Source organism: Manis pentadactyla, chromosome 2 (genome assembly GCF_030020395.1).
Source record: "Manis pentadactyla isolate mManPen7 chromosome 2, mManPen7.hap1, whole genome shotgun sequence".
NCBI lineage: Eukaryota > Metazoa > Chordata > Mammalia > Pholidota > Manidae > Manis > Manis pentadactyla.
The window spans coordinates 138,351,921-138,373,209 of record NC_080020.1 but is presented as its reverse complement, the minus strand read 5'-3'; the positions used below and the strand labels follow the sequence as shown (position 1 = coordinate 138,373,209).

General features: G+C 40.2%; 1 protein-coding gene across 1 annotated transcript in view; it reads left to right on the top strand.

Annotated features, from left to right (window-relative positions):
* ADAMTS16 (ADAM metallopeptidase with thrombospondin type 1 motif 16) overlaps positions 1-21,289 on the top strand; it is a 170,384-nt gene that overhangs the window by 53,304 nt on the left and 95,791 nt on the right. The window contains exons 9-10 of the mRNA XM_036919748.2: positions 1,153-1,290; positions 11,442-11,595. Coding sequence (XP_036775643.2) covers positions 1,153-1,290; positions 11,442-11,595 — 292 coding nt within the window. The remainder of the gene's footprint in view (positions 1-1,152; positions 1,291-11,441; positions 11,596-21,289) is intronic.

The following is a 21,289-nucleotide window of genomic DNA, read 5'->3' as shown; positions in this document are numbered from 1 at the left end:
CCTTGGTACTGAGCAGGAATTTTGCAGAAATTGGACAATGTTTGCCCACCCTATTTCCTTGGATACACACTTCCTTCAGTCTTGCTCGGGTCACACAGCTGCATGGGTCCCGCCCGGGCTCTGACAGTGGAGTGTCAGGTCCAGTCCTGACTCTGAGACCATGGATGGGACTCTGTCCAAGTCTCTGTCTTGACGTCGTTATATTAGACCTACCTTACAGACTTGTAGTGATATTTGTGTTAGAAGATGCAGGTAACATGCTTAATATTTTGTTTGAAAAATTGTATGTACAGATGTTAGTTGCTGTTTTTACTGATGTTTTAAAGCAGTCTAAGCAGGATGGCTAAATGGGAAAGTGCGGCTTCAGCCTCGGCCCCCAGTGTAGATTCCCTGGCCCACTTTTGGAGCCTGCTTCCGTGCTGAGTCCTCTGCCCCCACTGCCCCCACCCCTACCCATCGTGGGGTTCTCGGCAGCAGAATGTCTCAGATGCACTAATCACTGGTCCTTTGCTTTCTCTCTCTCTTGTTTTCCCCTTTCCTCTGTATCCCATTTCTTTGGAACCCTGTTCCCCGGGGTTTGTACACATATACACTGATTGGGTGGGTACCAGACATTAATGGCCAGCAACAGCTCAGCTGTCCAAGAATATATTTGCCCTAATGGGAACTTTCAGGGTCCTTAGAGCTCCTAATCCCCCAGGTTTTCTTCCCAAGGCAATAAGTTGTGCCCTCCTGGGGTAGGTGAAGGTGGCACGTGGGGCTGTCCCTCAGGCCACAGCTTTGTGCAGTTAAGAGGAAGCAGCCTTGATGGGGAGAGTTGGCCACTCAGCCAATGGGACTCTCGGGCTCAGGGCTAGTTTCCTCAAGGGACACGAAGAGGGTGCTGAGTGGCACTGTGGAACTGGAAAGGACCCTATTAGGAATCCTCACAACCACTGCGTGCTGAGATTTCCCCATGTACTAAGCTAAGGCTGGAGCCCCAAAGTGGTCTGGTTTTCAGTCAAGAGTGTCAGTTGGGTTGTTAGGACTTTATTTCTGCTGGACCCGCATACAGAAAGAGGGAAGTCTTCATAGCATTTGTATGTGTTTGTTCAAGTGTATTAGATAATTGGAACTGTTCATTGTTTTCAAAGAACCATTTCTCTCTTGTAGCTTTGGCATGGTCCATGATGGAGAAGGGAATGTGTGCAAAAAGTCTGAGGGCAACATAATGTCTCCTACATTGGCAGGACGCAATGGGGTCTTCTCCTGGTCACCCTGCAGCCGCCAGTACCTGCACAAATTCTTAAGGTATGAACTCCTGGAAATAGTTGTATATCGCTTGGTACCCTTGATTTCCCTGCCTGGCCAGCTGGCTCCTGTCCAAGCAGCCCCAGGCTCGGGTGTGGCTTCTCCCCATGGTTCCCATTTGAAGGTGTCTTGTGACACTCATTTGACCAAGGAGTATGGCAAACACTTCCTTAGGGCATTAAGTCCTGAAGGCTTAGTCTGACATCATTTGAACTTTGGAGTCAAAGGAAGTCCAGAAGATACTTACCAAACCAAAGTATTTGTCACTAGCACTTAGTCTTAAAAAATTCTTCTATAACTAGGCATTTCCAGTCCCCAAATACAAAGATTGAGTGTGTACACATCGGTAAAGCACACCTGACATTTTTGTATTTTCTTTTTCTATTCCTTCTGTCCTTCTCTCCTTCCTTCCTTCCTTCCTTTCTTCTTTGTCTTTATCTTCATCTTCATCATCAGTCTTCTTCTTCTCCTTCTCTCCTTTCTCTCTCTCTCTCTCTCTCTCTCTCTCTCTCTCTCTCTCTCTCTGCTTTTTACAAAATACATTTCTTATCAGGAGGAAAATTTTTATTATAAGCACTAATTCATTTAATGTATAGAATATTGACAAGATAGGGTTTGACAACCAGGAAAAAGAAATAGTCGATTTTAAAATTTTAGAGAAAGAAGGGGCTTTAAGAAACACCCTTAGATTTCTAGTTATGTAGGTTATTCCCCAACTCTCAATGGCTTTTGAGTTTGAAGTTTGATTTAAGCTTTAAACCATGACTTGGTTCCCATCTTGCACCACACTGCAGGCCAGATTGGTGAGGTCTCTGTTCCATGCAGTCATTCAGAGACCCAGGTTCCTTCCGTCCTATGGCTCCTTCTTGTTCCAGACATAGTTCTCCGCTGCAGCCAGCTGGCGGCCAGGGTGGAGAGAGCACTGCAGGGTGTGCAGGGCAGGGTCTGTGCTCCTGGAAGTGAGAGCTCAGGTGATGGCTCTCCAGTTGGCCAGGAGGTAAGAAATGGTGTCTGCCCGTGTGCTCTGGAGGTAAAAGTTGTGATGGTTGGTATAGAGAGGGACATCTGTGCTGTATCTTCAACCCAACTCATGTCACAGGTGAAGTAACTGAGAACTGGGCAGGTGGGGGGGTGGGAGTAGGTAGTGGCAGAACTGAGAGGAGAACCCAGGCATTCTGGGGCCTAAACCGGACCTTCTTCCACTGATCCTGAGGACCACGGGTGCAAACAGTCGAGGCAAAGCAATTCTGTTGGATTCTAGCTGTTATTTTGGGTGTTATCCATAGATATCTAACAAAATAACCTGGTTCAAATGCTAAAGAAGATGAGAGAGTCTTTGTTTAGAAAGTAGCTTTTCACTCTTTGAAGATGACTTATCTTCAAACAGGCAACACAGACAACTGAATACATGGCCATGAAAATTTGGGTGCTGGGTCCTCCGGAATCTCTCAGCATTCATTTTCTTTCCTTCTGTACATATTCTTCTGGGACTGAATGGTGGTCCTGGCCCTGGAACAGACTGTGGTTCCTCATGGAAGACACACCAACTTTCAACTTTGTCATTCTGGGGAATTTATAATTTATTTCCCCAAGAAGGAGAACAGCTCTTATTCAGGAGGAAGGACACATTTATTTGTTAGATGGAAATATATTTTGCCAGATACACAGGAGAATTGTGCTTGCTTTCTGACAAGCACAGGATAATTTACTCATTCTTGAAAAGGAGCATGTTTAAAGCACATGCTTCCTTATTTTCACAATACACCAAAGCTGGCAGGAAGTAAAGGGAAATAGACTGCTGTATTTCATTCTCAATTGAATACACACTTCTGAGATTCATCAAGGAAAGCATGAAATTGTGACTCATATTTCAATTAGACAGTCTTGGGAAAACTTAGTAAATCAAACCACCTTACCTTCAGAACTTGGAGCAGGTTATCACAGGAAAACAAACAAAATCATCAGAAGAGAAAGTCAGATGAAGAGAAAAGCAAATGAAAATACAAACTGAAGATCCAGTCAAGGCACAAATGTATCAAAGCGATTCTGAAGGATGGCCTTTGGCTGTGATATTGAAGCTGGAAATTGAGCTGATGTCCTTCTAGAAACCAAAGTAAAAAGAAGATATAATGGTTCATATTAACAGAAAATAGGACAAATACAATACTTTAAGGAACACAAAGCTTTTATCAGCACAGAATTCTTTAAAATAATGAAACTGTATCTATGTGTATATAAACATAACTATAGATTTAGATACATGCATGCATTTATAGAAATGTTTCTATATATTATATAAGTGCTTTATATTTACATAGTTTATATATTATACATTTGCTATATAAAATCTATTTTCCATATTTGTAATGATAAAATTATATTCATATGTCATATAGCAAGTGTTTATAAACATGGTATAGACCTCTGTGACCTCCCGCTTATACCCTCCTCCAGACCCCTCACTAGAGCAATTCCAGCTCAGGTCAGTGCACATGGGCTCCAGACCACTTGCCTTTTCTCTTCCTGGTTCTGCCATGACATGATGGCAGCAGCTGAGCAGGTGACAGGGTATGGAGATGCAGCCATGGGGTCATGACCCACACTGGCTTGGCCAGAGTTGGTAGAAGAGGAACAGGTGGGCAGCACCTAGAACCACCAGGTTAGCAGCCAGGTATCTGCCTCCTAGGTATTTGTGATGATGCATGTTCTCATAGTCAAAACTAAGAACTGGTTACTCCAAGCCAAGAACTAAGGACAGAAGTATTCCATCCGTACAGCCCGGAGATGCCATTCAGTGTTCAGCCGGCTTGCCTGGCTTGTTTCCCTCTGCTCCTGACTTTGGGTTCTAGACTTCCTTTGTTTTCTTTTTCTCATTTATTTTCAGCAAAGCTCCTTTTCTTTCTTTTGTCCTGTTGCACAAATTAAGTCGTCTTGTTTCTAGACCACAGATCAGGTAGTGTTGCATGACTTTTTCTGTCGGTTGTCCATTATCTGATGGATGACTCCCCATGCCCACCGGGGCAGTAGGCCCCCAGCCTGTCCCCCTTCCTTGCCTCCTCTTCCCTTAGTTCCCCAGAAGACCCCATAAACACATCTTCTGAGCCAGCATTCTGACCACCAGCCTCCTGCATGTGGCCCTTTTTCATGTTCTTACACTGAGACCTCAGTCAAGATATTTTACCACCTAGAGAGATGATAACGCTATTCATATTTTATGCCCAGGAAGAATAGGTAATTTGTGGATAATATCTGTATCCAGTAATAAAAATGTTTCCTAGGAATATACGCTTGATCATTTTTCTTTGGTTTCTATTACCAAAAAAGGCAATGTTAACATTGCTCCCCAGCTGACATGACACATCGGTGTCCTTTAAACATTTGCTGTTCCCAGATGTTATTCTCCTGGAGTCAAGTTGAGGATCATTAGCATTGTTTTGGCTTTTTCTTGCAGCTGTTCAAATTTGTTTTGTGCATGTGTATGTGTGGGGGTATATGAAAAATTTTGCTTTTTAGTAAATAAGAGCATTCACTTTAAGCTCACAATATTCTAGTTTATAGTAGTAAGAAAAATTTGGAGTTTTCTATATCCCAAATCCTTCCTATATTTTTCTAGATTGTTTCTAAAAAACTTACAACTTTTTCATCTTAATAAATATGATGGTGAAGATATATGAACATTTTTAAATTTTTGAAATGTGCTCTGACAACTTGGAAAACAGGATGCAAAGATTGGGTGTGCTGTGAGAATCCAGAAGTTTTTAAACTGTGAAGAAATATAGGCAAACTCATTGAAAGGAAACAGTTCTATGCTTAGAGAATAGTTATTTCAATCACATTAAAAATGGGCTATAATCTTCAAATCAGAATATGACCCTAAGAATGATTATTACGACCCTGGAGTTCAAAGCCAGTTTTGTTCTATGATCTGGAGTGGATAAATATATGTTGAAGTGTGCTCATTTGTTGTTGTGTCAATCAATAAATCCTCCTGTAGTAATTCAGTAATACCTTTATTTTCAGGAACCTTAGGGATTTCTTTGGAACTTGTGGTTGTAAATAAATACACAAGCTTTTACATACTCACCAATTTGTTTCCTTGAAAGGTTAAAATTTCCAGGAAAGCCTCTTATTGTCAAATTCGCTATTCAGGCTGATTTTACTTGAGAGGACTAGCTGCAAATCAGACACATTACAGTGTGTTAGTGCTAAGTTTTCATCGGCTTAATGAATCTGAGACTGTCTTCTTTGATGTGTTTGCTGACTTCCTGATATCCAAGTAACCAAAATGCTGCAATATTCTCCACCAGTTAGGAGGCTATTTGGAAATTATCTTGACGATGAGTAAGGATGAATGACTAACTTTTTAAGATGAATCTGCTTTCCTTTATTAGCCATCTAGCATTTGGAAAATGGAAATATATGATCAGGGAACTCAAGTGGCCTGAAGCTGTCAGCACAGCTTTTCTCCATATTTGGTACAGAAGGACAGATGCATATCTGGAGTAAATTCATCAACCTACTCAATAAAGCCGTGTGTCATTTCCTATGAGCAGACACAGACCTCATCGCATTTACTCATGTCTGCATCCGCAAGGCCTGGGACTTGAGGAAACTTAAACTTGTCACTTTAAACTTACTGTCAGTGTGGACTCATCTTCAATTTACTTTCAAAACATTTGCATCATGTCGTACAGACCAGTGAAGACACCTCACCTCTGACCACGGGGAAAAGGTGGCCATCCCAGAGACGTGGAAGTTTGGGGGGCCCACACATGCCCTGCCTCACCCCACACCACCTCCGACAGTGAGAAGACTCAGTCTGACCAGAGAGCCCATTAAGCATGTCTTTGGGCATAGTGAGAAAAACACATTTCTGTTCATCCCTGGCTCTGTTGTGTGATGCTCATCTCAGGAGAAACACCCCAAGGAGTCAGGGTGATCGCAGGGGCTGCAGCACCTGGGGGTGAGAACAGGAACGAGCCCTACTGGGCAGAAGGGAAGAGCAGCCAAGGGAGTCAGCTGATGGCTGGTTGTGCATTTATCACTTATGTCTGGGAAGATCTTGGCCTTGGCAAATAGCAGAACCTTTCCTAGGGTCCTTGTTCCCTTCCTCAGAACAGGAGGAATCACAACTAAAAGATGTCTCAAGCTTTTGAACATGTTCTGGTTCATTAGCTAGAGTGGAAAAAGGACTTTGAAATACTGTTGTGGTATCTCTGAACTTGCCTTACTTTTTTCCGTTTACATTATTTTTGTTCTGGTTAAACATATGTACAGAAAAGTACAAAATTGTAAGGTAGCTCTCAATGAACTCCACACACAGCGGACATCACAGTGGGACTTCTACTCAATCAAGATAGGGAGCAGGTCCCAGCAGCCAAGACATGGAACCAGCACAGGTGTCCCTGCATGGGTGAGGAAGAACTGGCATACACGCACAGCAGATGCTCTGCAGCGGGGAGGAAGAAGGAAATCCTGCCATTTGCAGCAACATGGAACAACCTTGCAGGCATTATGCGAAGTGAGATGAGTCAGACAGAGAAAGGCAAATACTGTATGATCTCACTTACATGTGGAACCTAAAAGAAGTGAACTCACAGAAACAGTAGAATGCTGGTTGCTGGGGGAGGGATGCCTGGGAATGGGTGAAGATGGTTAAAGGTACAAACTTCCACTTAAAGAGGAATGAGTCCTGGGGATCAACATACAGCTTGGCGACTGTAGTAAACAATGCTCCACTGTACATCTGAAAGTTGCTAAGAGAGTCAGTCTTTAAAAATTCTCACCAACAAAACAAACCAAAAAGTCCTACGTGAGGGGATGGAAGTGGTGCCTAACCTTTTAAAAGAACAGATACTGAGTGCAGGGGGCACCCGAGAGCCCCCTTCTCCCATGGCCATCATCCCCCAAATAAGCATTTTCTGACAATAAACACAGCAGATTAGTTTTGCCTGTTGGTTAAGTTTCTGTGAATGGGGTCATGAATATGTGCTCCTCTGTGTCTGTGGTCTTTAGCTAAATACTGTAATTATAAGCTTCACCCTTGTTGCTGTATAAATATACCTTCATTTACTTACCTTTAATAGTATAGACATGCTACAGTTTATTAGTCTATTCTGGTGGTGGCAGACACAAGCTTCCAATTGCAGGTTATTGTAAGAGATGTTCCTATGAATGTTCTTTCAGGGTGTGTGTGTGTGTGTGTGTATACTTATTATATGCATATAATTATACATAATTACATGTATATAATAGTATAGAACTTCAGCCTCACAAATGTATGATCTGCAGGGTCAGTAGACACTGCCAACAGCTTTCCTAAGTGGCTCTGCAAAGTTACATGCCCACGAGCATTCATGAACATTCGAATGGCTACAAAAAGTGCTGTTGGCTGCAAGGGCTGGCATTTGGTCTTGTTGACCGTCTTCGCTTTAGCCATTCTGGTGGGTGTGTAGTGGCATGTCACAGATTGAATACCTTTTACATGTTTAATGGCCACTTAAAAAACCTCTTTAGTGAAGTGCCTGTTCATATTTCTTCTGCATTTTTTAAAATTAGGCTTCTTTATCTTATCTTTTGGCAGGAGTACTTTATTACACATTCTGAGCATGACTACTTTGTCCACTATGAAACATACATATTGCAAATATCTTCTTTCATTGTATAACTTGGTACTTATAATGTTATTGGTAAAAGAGAAGTATTTTTTAATTTTTTAAATGGAGTCCAAGTTATCCACATTTTTTCCTTAAAATTAACACTTTTGTGCACTGCTGAAGAAAACTGCTTACCCCAAATGGATATATTCTTCCATGTGATCTCTCCACAAGCCTATTATTTTGCTTATAATATATAGGCAAACTGATTTTTGTGTAGGGCATGCAAGAAGCCAAGACTTATATTGTTCATGCAGACATGGTGGTAGATTTGTAAAATGGCTGCAAATGCTGCTTTTGCTCTGTGCCCCAACCCCTGGGGTGCCCTTAGTTCTGCCTCACGGACTCTGGGTTAGCTATGTGACCAGCTTTGGCCGAGGGGACAGGGGAAAACCTGCTTACGAGCAAACCTACCCAGGAGGACCAGGCGTAAGATCCACATGCAGAGTTCAGCTCTTCCAGTGTGATGCTAAGAGGGGCGGGCTTTCACCTCACAGCGCTGCCATCTGCGTTCCTGCATCCTCCCACTCTGTGGGTGCATCCCGCTCCTGGCCTGCGTGCTTCACCATTTACCCCCCAGGTGAGGGCCTCCCCTCACTGCCAGGGTTTCATCTCTGTGGCTTCATCTTGTTGTTTTTTTTAGAGCTATTTTATTTTATTTATTAAAAATTTTTTATTAAAGTATGATTGATATAGACTCTTATGAAGGTTTCACATGGAAAAACAATGTGGTTACTACACTGACCCATATTATCAAGTCCCCACCCACACCCCAATGCGGTCACTGTCCATCAGTGGAGTCAGATGTGTGGCTTATATCTTTTACCTTTTTTTGGTAAAGGGTATTATACTGTTGAATAAAATTCCAGCTTAGCAGTTACATGTTCCAGTACTTGGAAGCTGTCATTCCAGCATTCTTTGGCTCTGTCGTTTCCGTTGACGAGACAGCTGTCAATCCTGTGGTTGCTCTTTTGAAAGTTGCATGCCTCTTTTTGCCAAGTTGCTTTTAATATTTTTCCTGAGATTTTGGTTTCTTATTGGATTCCCACCATGTATTTATGTGTGCTTTTCTTTTAATTTTTCTTGGGGTTTTAGAACGGCTTAGATCTATGGTTTATTTACGTTTCATCAGTTTTTGAACATTCTTGACCCTTTTATTTAATTGGTTGTGCTTCATTCATTCTGTCCTCTCCTTTTTGGATTCCAATGACATAAATATTAACTTTTCACAATGCACCATATGCCTATTTTTGTATGTGTTAGTTCTCTGGTGAAATTCTCCATCTTAACTTCTATTTTCTTGCATCCATTCATCACAATACTTTTAAACTCCATTTCTGATCACTCCAATACCTGGATCATCTCTGAGTCTGCTTCTATTACTTGTATAATCTTTTGTCGGATCTCATCACCTAGTACACTTCATAATTTTGAATAAATGACAGATATTGCTTAGGGAAAAATTAAAGACAAAAGAAACCCACTGATACTACCTTTTCTTTCTGGCAGGCAGAGTAGTTGCAGTTTAACTGAATCCACTTTGAAACGGAGCTGGTGCAAACCTGGCATTCAGTTTCTTAAGTGGTCTATCCAGGGTCATTCTCCCTTCTAGAGTATACATCCATTTCTGTGGCTTCCGTGGAAATCCTCTGGTGTTTACCATGGCCCCTCCTTCTCAGCAGAAATTCAGTTCCGTTTTTCATCTCCTAGCTCCACCAGATTGCCAAAAACTCTACTCAGTCTCTCAGCCTGCTGATCACCATTTCCCACTCTGCACTCCTCCGCCCCATACCCCCACCCCCACCCAGGCTTCTTGGCAGCTGCTTATGACTCATCACATTCCTGTGGGGAAAAGCAGCGCTGGATTCGGGGCTCACATCTGTGCTTCCCTTGGCTCTGGGAACTTTTGTCTTTCAAGCCCGTTTCACTTTGGTAGTTTTCTCCTGCCTGCAGAAGGACGAGTCTGATTCATGCTCGTCTACCATCGTTAGCAGTGGAAGTCCCCCTTGAATTAAGTTTCCAGGCTGAGTAAGAAATAACAGGTTACATTTATACAACCTGTAAAAATTCCTGAACTTGCGAATTGTTTTTTAATTTTTCAGTCTCTTACTTGGACCAGTCAATTTAGCTGACTTTTCCTAGTTTCCTGTCCACAGAAGGCCATAAGGCCCACCCTGGTGTAACCTTAGGGGATAATATGGAACATCCAACCAGTATATAGAAATCATTTGAGACCCATGAGAGACACGTGCTGCGGAATTCCAAAGGTGCCAAGTCACTCCTGCCATGGAGAGTTAATTATGCTTTTATTTGTTTTTCTTTGCTTTTAATATCTCCTTGCAACATGACTGTAGCAGCAAGAATAGACAAAGTATTTACTCAGCACTCACAGCGAGCCGGTCACTGCCCTTTGCACTTTCCTATCGCTTGGTTTAACCTGTGCTTCTTAGTTTGCCCGTAAAAGGCTTCTGACTGCCTTGCACACAGGAGTAATATCTCATGCGCAGTGACGGTGCCATCCCTCATGTCCTGTGTATGTGACTATTAACTGGAGGCATGCATCGGTGGGCCCCAAGGCAGTGGAATCTGGCATGGGGTTCTGGAAACTGCAGCCATGAACATCCCAGTCAGGGCGGGCAACCCCACGAAGAGAAGCTTGGGGATACATGGGCAGACCTGTTGCTGTTCAATTTATTGTGATTACAGAGTAGGTATTTTTTTTTTGGCAGGGGAGGCTTACTAAAATTTGTAAGCAGGATTAGTTACTATCTGAAAACGTGTCCCTGCTGCCTCCAAATGTAAAAATCATGCCTCTGCCTGTACCTGGTAAAGAAATGGATACTCGATATGTCAAGGAAGGAATGATTAGCTGGTTCCTTGCCATCTGTAGTCAATTTAAGGAAAGTTAATTTCCTTCTTGGGAGTCTAGTCAGAAATTAGCCTGAGTAGAGAGCACTGCTGGCAGGTATCATTCCAGCGTTCCATGGGGAACCCCAAAAGCTGGGAGCTGTTGTGCAGGTGCCCTCTAGCTCAAAAAAAAGGGAGGGAGAGAAAGAAAAATTCCATTCTTTGAAACAGGTTGATTCTGTTTCACCATTTACAATGCCCATTTCTTTCTTTTGATTGTTCCTGGCAAAAATTATACATAGAAGTGTGTGTATACGAGTTTCTCACATTGAACATCTGGTTGTATGATTCCACTTCACATTTCTCCATGAAGAGTTTGAAAAATTTAATGAAGAACAAATTGCTTTCCTGGAAAAGGTGAAATGTATTATGAACAATTTCAGAAAATGCAGTCTTTATATTTACATGTAATTAAGATCAATGTTATATTGGACCTCAGGGGGAAAATGTCCCCTCTTCTCTATACAGGGCACATTGTACAATTCGAACATATGAGAATGTTATGTGAGGAGAAAAACGGGCATGGCTGCTATGCATCCTTGGTGAGCATTTTGGCCTGACCACAGGGCCATCTCCTCTGTGTTTCAGCACTGCCCAAGCTGTGTGCCTTGCTGATCAGCCAAAGCCCATGAGGGAATACAAGTATCCTGAGAAGCTGCCTGGGGAGTTATACGATGCAAACACGCAGTGCAAGTGGCAGTTTGGAGAGAAAGCCAAGGTCTGCATGCTGGATTTTAAAAAGGCAAGTGATTGTTGGCAAATGCCCAAGGCAGTGTGATTCATAGCACCCTTTTATTCCCTGTAACTGACGTTGATGCATTCTGCATGTATTGGGTACCTACCAAATGTTGAATCCTGCATGTTAGGGCTGCTCCTATATAACAGGAAACACATGTTTTACAGGCAAAGAAAATGACGGTAGACACTGCTGTGGGTATCAGTTTCCATTTGAGAGTGGACGGGGACTCTTAGTCAGCTCTTTCTGATTTATTACATGGGAGCTCAGCAGTAATTGTGATTGGTGTAGTTAGCAAATTAGGACTATGCATCTTTTTTTAAGTAGCGTTAAGAAAATAATGCCCCTCTCTTAACTTTCTCAGGTATAAGCATAATTTACTATAAAGCAGCAGCCTGTCTGGGCTTATATTACTAACCCCCCAAATAAAGTGTTTTCAGGACAGTTTCTTATAGAAGATGACAGCTTCTCCCCTGGCCCCAAGGACATCACCAGCATGGTTTCCTCATATAAATTCCTCATGTAACACAAGAGACATGCTCTTGCTAGGTAGGGAATATCCAGATTTAGGAATGTGCTCTACTGAGCCACAAGGAAAGCTACCCATAAATTAAATGAGAGTAACAATTTTTGAGGTTTCTTTAATTCTAATTTATAATGAAATCAAGAGGAAAATAGACCATATATATAGTCCTCCAGAAACTTCCAGCATTGCAGAGTAAAATGTGAATATTCCAATTGAAATCTAACATGATAATCTTCTTTCTTCTAAACTCAAGGAGGCCTTCTCAAAGATCAGCGGCAGCCATGCGCCAGAGCTGGAGGCTTATCTGCTCAGCTGGGTAATCTCAGCTTGGAGCAAGAATAGTCAATCAATCAGCATCAGTATATATTCCTAATGTTTCTTTACGCATGAGCAGAATATGTGAAATTGCTAAGAGCTTTTTGAATGTTACTCTTCTGTTCGTTAAAGAAATGAGCCTAAAAATAATGCTTTCTTTCAAGGATTATGTTTTCTGCATCACTCTGCTGGGTCCCACGTTATTTTGCTCCATGACCATGAACTATATCATCCATGATACTCTAGTGCCATTTGGAAAATATGGGAAGTAAGAAGTTAAATACAGCATCTCTTTTTATTTTGAGGATTTATTTCTATGCAGTAAGATGCATTCATTTTAGGTCTACAGTTGAAATTTTAACAAATGTATTCACCCTTGCTACCAGCATACTGATCAAAATCTGGCTTGTTTCCATAGGGCCAGAAAGCTCTCTTTTGCCCTCTTCCATTCGATCCCTTCCACTCCCCAGAAAGCCACCTTTGTTCTGATTTCTATCACCATAGATGCACTTTGCTTACTCTGGAACTTCATAATTGTCAAGTAAGGTGTTTAAACATTTTGTCATTAAATTTGATGCCAGCTTTATATGGAAGAAGTTACCCTTTATCAAATGGAGGAAATCCCTTTCTGATCCTGGATGGTCAGGAGATTTCTTCACGAAAGTGTGTTTACTTCACCAAATGTTTTACCCTGTTCTGTTGATACATAAGTTGTTTTTCTCCTTTATCCTGTAAATGTGGTACATTGTACTACTAGGCCTCACATTTTTCCATTGGTGTTTGCATGCAAAACCAACCAACATTCCTGGGTTAACTCCACCTGGTCATAATTATGTATTTTTATATTTTGCTGATTTGATTTGTGAACATTTTGTTCAGGATTTTTACATTTTTGTCCTTGAGTGATATAATTTAGAAATCTTGTCTTCTTATGATTACCTTTCAAGAATTTATATCAGAGTTATTCTACCCTCATAAAATGAATTGAGAATGTTCCTTACTATTTGATTTTAAGGAGTTTATATATGATTGTTGTTGTTCCTTAAATATTTGTTAGAATTTATCCATGAGTTCTCTCTGTAGGAAGATTTTATAGTTACTAATTCAGCTACATTAACATATGTAAGGTTATGTAGAAGAAATTCCTAGCCAGATTAATCAAGTTCATTGGAAAAAATTAAAAACATAAAAAATGTCAGAAGAGATATTTTCTAATGAATCTGTCTGTTTTATCTGTGTTGTCATTTTTTTACCAAAAAGTTGCTTACAGTATTGTCATTTAGCCCTTTGGTGATTGTGAGATCTATAGTGATGTTTCCTCTTTCATTCCTAGTGGTGGTATTGTCTGTGTTTCTGTGTCTCTTTTTCTTGATCAGTCTAGCTTTCAAAAACATCCATATTTGGCTTCATTAACATCTATAAAAATTTTTGTTGGATTCTTTTCTCTTTCATTAAGTTCTGTTTGTCTTCATTCTATCTGAAGGCTTAATGTGACTTTCTTTTCCTTGCTTTTTGTGGGATACACTTGGATCATAACTTTAAAATTTTCTTCTTTTCTTAATATAGCCATTTAATGATATCTAAAGCCATTAGTTTCCTTTTAAGTAATATATTAACATATTGACATTAACAATATATTAATATTGTTATATATAACAATATTGTATATATATTGAATATATAGTATAATAATATAACTATATTAACTTAACATCTGAAAATTTTTACATATTGAGTTTTTAATATTATTATGAAATATTTTCTAATTTAAGTGTTGCTTTCTTCTTTATCCCATGTATTATTAAGAAGCATATTATTTAACTACCAATAATTGGTGATTTTCCAGATAGCTTGTTAATGTTGATTTCTAATCTTGTTTGATTTTGAACAAAGAATATACTCTATATTTTTGAAGTTTATTGAAACATATTTTGTAGCTCAGAATTTGGTCTATCCTGGTGAACATTCCATGGACACTTGAAATAAATGTGATTTCTACAATGGTTGGATATAATGTTCTAGAAAAATCTATTTGTTTCATTTGTTTGATAATATTTATGTTTTCTATATCCTCCACAGTATTTGGTACTTGTTATATCAGTTTCATAGACATGAGTGTTAAAATCCCTAATGATAATTATGTATTTTTCTATGTCTCCCATTTTATCAATTTCTCCTTTATATATTTTGAAGCTAGTTACATACACATTTAGGATTGTTACATCTTCCTGACTCTTTCATTATGGTAAAATATCCTTCTCTATTCTTGATTATGTTATTTTTCTTAAATTCTACTTTATCTCATATCATCATAGCCACATCAGCTTATTTAGGAATACTCTTTGCATGATACTATTTCCTACCCTTTTACTTTCAGTTTATTTGTGTTTTTATATAAAATGTGTTTGTTATAAACATCCTTTAATTTGGTGTTGCTTTTCTAGCCACTTGAACAATCTCTAATCTTTCACTGGAATGTTTAATCCATTTATATTTAATATAATTCTTGACATGGTGGATTTAAGTCTTCCATTTTGCTATTCCTATTTGTCTCTTTTGTTTTGTTTCCTTTTGGATTAAACTTCCTTTTAAAAATTCTAATTTTTGACTTGATTTGTATTTTAGCTACATTTCCTTGTATTAAGTTTTAGTAGTTTCTCTAGAGATTACAACTGCATCTTTAATTTACAATCTATATAGACTTTGTGCCATTTTATGTAAAATGCAAGATCCTTTCAACAAATCAGTCCATGTGCCCCTCTTTCACACTAATACACATATATTATATATATATATTTACATGCATATATTTTACATAAACATGTGTATGTATATGTATACATAATGGCACATATGATGCATGTTTATGTGCATGAACACATACTCATGTACAACTTCACACACATACATGGCGATGGCTGTCTGTGCCCACTGATAATTTGTACAGTGATAACTGGAATTAATGATGAGACCACACTGCCTGAAAAACAAGTAATTGCAATAAATTACATATCCTGTTATAACATCATTTTAAGTGTGTTTTTAGCTTGTATTTTTAAAGAATCTAATGTAGACAGCTAGAGAAAGTGAATATGGTGGCACTCTGTTCATAATATGGAAATGCCACAAAACATTTCCAATCCAATCATCTGAAATGTTGTTTTATTGGGAGTGCTGGGTTGTGATGTTAAACTTCATCGGGTCTGTATTACTGAAATTGGTCTTTGTAAACAGAGCTCTTAAATTATGGGGTAGAATACAAGTGAGAGCATTCCTTATCTGCAGATACTGAAGCAACAGTGAACTCTGGGTGGACTTTTGTGTTTTTCCTCCTGAATTAGTTCTTAGCTATTACACTGCATCTTTATCACATAGCTCTTCTGCTTCACCAGTATCGCTCCATGGCCTGACCCTGCACTCTGAAATGCAAGCCTCCAGAATTACTTTGAAATTTGATCACCTTAGTGTCCTGGGTACTCTTGTTTCACTGGGTGCTCCCCCCACACCCAGCATGTCTTGTGTTTCAGCTCTTGAGCCCTAGAGCCATGATTTAATAGGGTCTTTGTTCCAAAAGGACCCTGAAGTTCCCTTAAGAATGTAATGACAGACAACAATAATGCTTAATTTAATATGATCATTGGACATTAGATGAAGAAGTCAGCAATTAAGGCAAAGCATGAAAAAAATGAGAGGGATGAACTGGTTTCTGGTTGTTCAGTTGTGGCTTAATGTTTGTATCATTATCCAGTTCTTTCAGGTACTAGAATTTTTATTTGTTTCCTGGGATAAGGTGTCTCATTTTTTTATTAAATGTCAGACAGTTACAACTATAGGGTAACAGAGTTTCAGATACTTTTTAATATGTTAAAAATCAATATCATGGATTATATATTTCAAGGCCCTTCTACCTGTGTTATTTATTTCTGCCCAGAGATGTGGAATGGGGGAATGAGCAGGCTCCAGGATGGGGCTGAAATATACAGATTGCATGAAGCAGACACAGACTGACTTAGTGAGTCACATGCTTCAGTAGGGAGCTGTCACCAGCATTATGTACCCTAGAGATTTATCCTGAGAAAAGTGAAAAAAATATTGCCTTTAATGGTATCTTTCATCTCTATTTCTTTATTCTGCAAAATGTTCCAAAAAACTGCAATGTAAGTGTATTCTGAATATCCTTCAAATGGTAGAGTCTAGACTACTGTTTTCATATCCTTTGGTGGCCCTCTTAAGGTGTATTAGATCTTTCTGTGACTGCAATTCATTGATTTTTATTAATCTCAACAAGGTTTCCACAGAAACAAACTCATAGATGTCCAACTTTCTCAGAAAGCATTTATTGAAAGTCAGTCAGGCAGTGAGCATTGTACCAGATATCGACAACACTTTAAAACACTGTTTATGGATTCAAGATGGCTGTGTGAGAGGTGAGACAGAGAACTACTCCCAAAACCACATATAATACAAAAATATAGTTAATACAACTAATCCTAAAAGAACAACAGGAAAGAAGGCTGCCCAGACTGCATACACCGGGAGAACAGAGCAGACCTCACGAAACAGTGTAATATACCAAAGCCTTGATCGGTGGGACCTAAACCCTTCCCCCACCCCAGCTCACCAGCAGGAGGAAAAGAAACAGAGTGGGAGGGGTTGGAAGCCTGGGACTGCTGAACACCCAGCCCTGGAGATCTGCTTTGCGAGCACAAACCTACATTGTATGGTGCTCTGGAGATTAGTGGAGTTGGAAAGCTAAGACAGTCGGAATACTTGAGAGATGGAGATTCCAGCCATTTGTGAAGGACAAGGATCCACATCCAGCTGCTCTGGAAGACAGGAGAGGCGGGTGGGCTGAGAGGCTTCCTAGCAGTGAGAGGGCTGCTGAAGGGGCAGAGCTTGCTAGGCGGGAGAAGGGATAGGTGGACAAGGTTGTCTGTGTGCACTTTGCTCAGCAGGTTTGGAATTTTCAGGAGCTTCAGGTGCTCCATTCCTCTGGCTGGCTACTCAGCTTTGAGGCCCGACATTGTGATACACAGCCTGCTGTGCCTTCCTCCTGGCCTGCTGGCTCCAGCTCACAGACTGGCAGTCACTGCCCTGGCATCAGGTCAGCCAGAGGGAGACCCACCTACAACAGCTACAACTGCAAAGCACCAAGGCTTACACCTGTGGGCTCATCCCACTGGCTCTGACATTGGAGACAGACACTGCAGCTGGGAATCAGGAAACAGCTCTTTCCTCCCCCCAGGCATCAGCACTGCTCCCCTGTGACCCCCGACCTCACTCCAGGGGGTGAGCACTTCTGGAGACTAGAGCTTCTGGAAACTAGAGGGCACCACATACAAATATGAGATGTCAAAGGAACCTGGTTCAGACAAAATTCTCACAAACACCAGAAAAAGGACCAAATGAAACTGAACTCACCAATCTTCCTGAAAGAGAGTTGAAAATAAAACTCATAAACATGATCATGGAGGTACAGAAAAATATTCAAGAACTCAGGGACGAATTTAGTATGGAGATTCAATCATTAAGAAATTCCGTATCTGAAATGCAACATACAATGGAGTGATTTAAAAGCAGATGAGATGTAGTAGAAGAGACAGTAAATGGAATAGAAATTAGAAAAGAGAAATACAAAGAAGCTGAGGAACAGAGAGAAAAAAGGATCTCTAAGAATGAAAGAATATTGAGAGAACTGTGTGACCAATACAAATGGAACAATATTCGCATTATAGGGGTACCAGAAGAAGAAGAGAGAAAAAAGAGGTAGAGAGTATCATTGAGGAGGTAATTGCCGAAAACTTCCCCAATCTTGGGAAGGAGATAGTCTCTCAGGCCATGAAGGTACACAGATCTCCCAAAACAAGGGACCCAAGGAAGATATCACCAAGACATATAATAATTAAAATGGCAAAGACCAAGGATAAGGACAGACTTTTACAAGCAGCTAGATAGAGATAAAAGATCACATACAAAGGAAAAACCATCAGGCTATCATGAGATTTCTCAACAGAAACCTTACAGGCCAGAAGGGACTGGCATGATATATTTAATGCAATCAAACAGAAGGACCTCAAACCAAGAATACTCTACCTGGTAAGGTTATCATTTAAATTTGAATGATGGATTAAACAATTTTCAGATAAGCAAAAGCTGAGAGAATTTACCTGCCACAAACCACCTCTACAGTGCATTTTGGAGGGACTGCTATAGATGGAAGTATTCCTAAGGCTAAATAGTTGTCACCAGGGGAAATAAAATCACAGCAAAGTAAAACAATTAATTACTAAGCAGATGCAAAATCAAATCAACTACCCCCGAAGTCAATCAAGGGATAGACAAAGAGTACAGAATATGATACCTAATATAGAAATAATGGAGGAGGAAAAAAACAAAAAGAACCTTTAGATTGTGTATGTAATAGCATACTAAGTTAAATTAGACTGTTAGATATTAAGGGAATTACCCTTGAACCTTTGGTAAAAACGAATCTAAAGCCTACAATGGCAATAAGTACATACCTATCGATAATCACCCTAAATGGTCTGAATGCACCAATCAAAAGACATAGAGTCACTGAATGGATTAAAAAACAAGACCCGTCTATATGCTGCCTATAAGAGACTCACCTCAAACCCAAAGACACACACAGACTGAAAGTAAAGGGATGGAAAAAGATATTTCATGCAACTAATAGGAAGAAAAAAGCAGGAGCTACAGTACTTGTATCAGACAAAATAGACTTCAAAACAAAGAAAGTAGTGAGACAAAAAAGGAAATTACATAATGATTAAGGGGTCAGTCCAACAAGAGGATATAACCATTATAAATATCTATATACTCAACACAGGATCACCTACATATGTGAAACAACTACTAACAGAATTAAAGGGGGAAATAGAATGCAATGTACTCATTTTAGAAGACTTCAGCACACCACTTACTCCAAAGGACAGACCAACCAGACAGAAAATAAGTAAGGAGACAGAGGCATTGAACAGCACATTAGAACAGATGAACCTAATGGATATCTACAGAACACTCCATCCAAAAGCAACAGGATTCACATTTTTTTCAAGTGCACACGGAACATTTTCAAGAATAGGTCATATACTAGGCCACAAAAAGTACTTTCAAAAAGATTAAAATTGTGTCAACCAGTTTTTCAGATCACAAAGGTATGAAACTAGAAATAAATTACACAAAGAAAACAAAAAATTCCACAAACACATGGAGGCTTAACAACACACTCCTAAATAATCAATGGATCAATGTAAATAAAAACAGAGAACAAGCAATATATAGAGACAAATGACAACAATAATTCAACACTGCAAAATCTGTGGGATACAGCAAAGAACATGCTAAGAGGGAAGTATATTGCAATGCAGGCATACCTCAGGAAAGAAGAACAATCCCATATGAACAGTCTAAAGTCACAATTAATAAAACTAGAAAAAAGGAGAACAAATTAGGCCCCAAGTCAGTATAAGGAGGGACAAAATAAAGATAAAAGTATAAATAAATAAAACCAAGAGGAATAAAACAATAGAATCAATGAAAGCAGGAGCTGATTCTTCAAGAACATAAACAAAATAGATAACCCCCTAGCCAGATTTATCAAGAAAAAAGAGAGTCTACACACATAAACAGAATCAGAAATGAGAAAGGAAAAATCACTACAGACACCAAAGAAATACAAATAATTAATAGAGTCAGTATAACACGGAAAAGACAAGTAGTGACTCTATAGCATCTTACTATGCTGATGGACAATGACTGTAATGGGGTATGGGGGGGCACTGAATAATGGGAGGAATCTGGGAACCACAATGTTGCTCATGTAATTGTATATTAATGATACCAAAGGAAAAAAAATTAAATTAAACACCATTTATTCTGCATCATCTTGGATAAGCTTTCAAACTGTACCATGAATTGGTACCAGCAGCTTCCCCAGGCCATGGCAATGAAGCCGGCTGAGAGCTGAAATTGTGCTGGGCTCTCCTCCTGCCACTAACATTAAGGACAGAGACGTGAACTGATTTGGTGCCTCCTAAGCGTCAGGCCCTGAGTTGGGTGCATCACTTACACCACTTCCTTTAGCCCCAGGACAAGTTGGTGACTGCATGTCACCACCCTCCAGCTTCCAGGAAGGGTCCCAGGCTCTGTCTGCTCAATTCACACCCATGCACTGCCCCTCTCACAAGTCCACACTCTCTCCTGGACCACTGTGCCCACCACCTGCTGACCCAAGCACGGGGAGAGTGGCCTCTCACATTTTCTCTTTCACTACTTGTTTTTGTGTGCAGACAGCCTCATGAATCTCAGTTCTCTGCGCCCATGATCCGGTTGGTCTGTATGAGCCACCAGGCAGGGCGGGTGTGTCCACCCCACACTGCTCTGTCCAGACTCTGGTTCTGATCCACAGTATTTCCACCCAGATATTGAGCCTGGGTCCATGAGCTCCAGTTTCAAGGGAGCATTATTTCTACCCTGGCATTCTGCCAACTTCTCAGTCCTGCAAGCAAACAGAGCTTCCCATTGTCTCTTGGTGAGTTCCAGACCCTCAGGCCCCTGTTTTACGGATCCTCTGAGGTATTCTTATGGCTCTGACCTCTAAACACCTTTCAGGCCAAGAGCAGAAACCCCCAGAACAGCACGCCATTAATGTCGGGAAAGCCAGGCAAAGCTCTAACCACTCATTTGCCCCAGTGGCACTTAATGATCCTGGAGGAATCACGGAAAAATGAAATTTAATGGCGCAGTGATTGTAACCACAGGAGGTTATTATGAATACCTCAAAATACAAGCATTTGTTATCCAAATTGGAACATTAAAAGTTAACATTCCAAATTC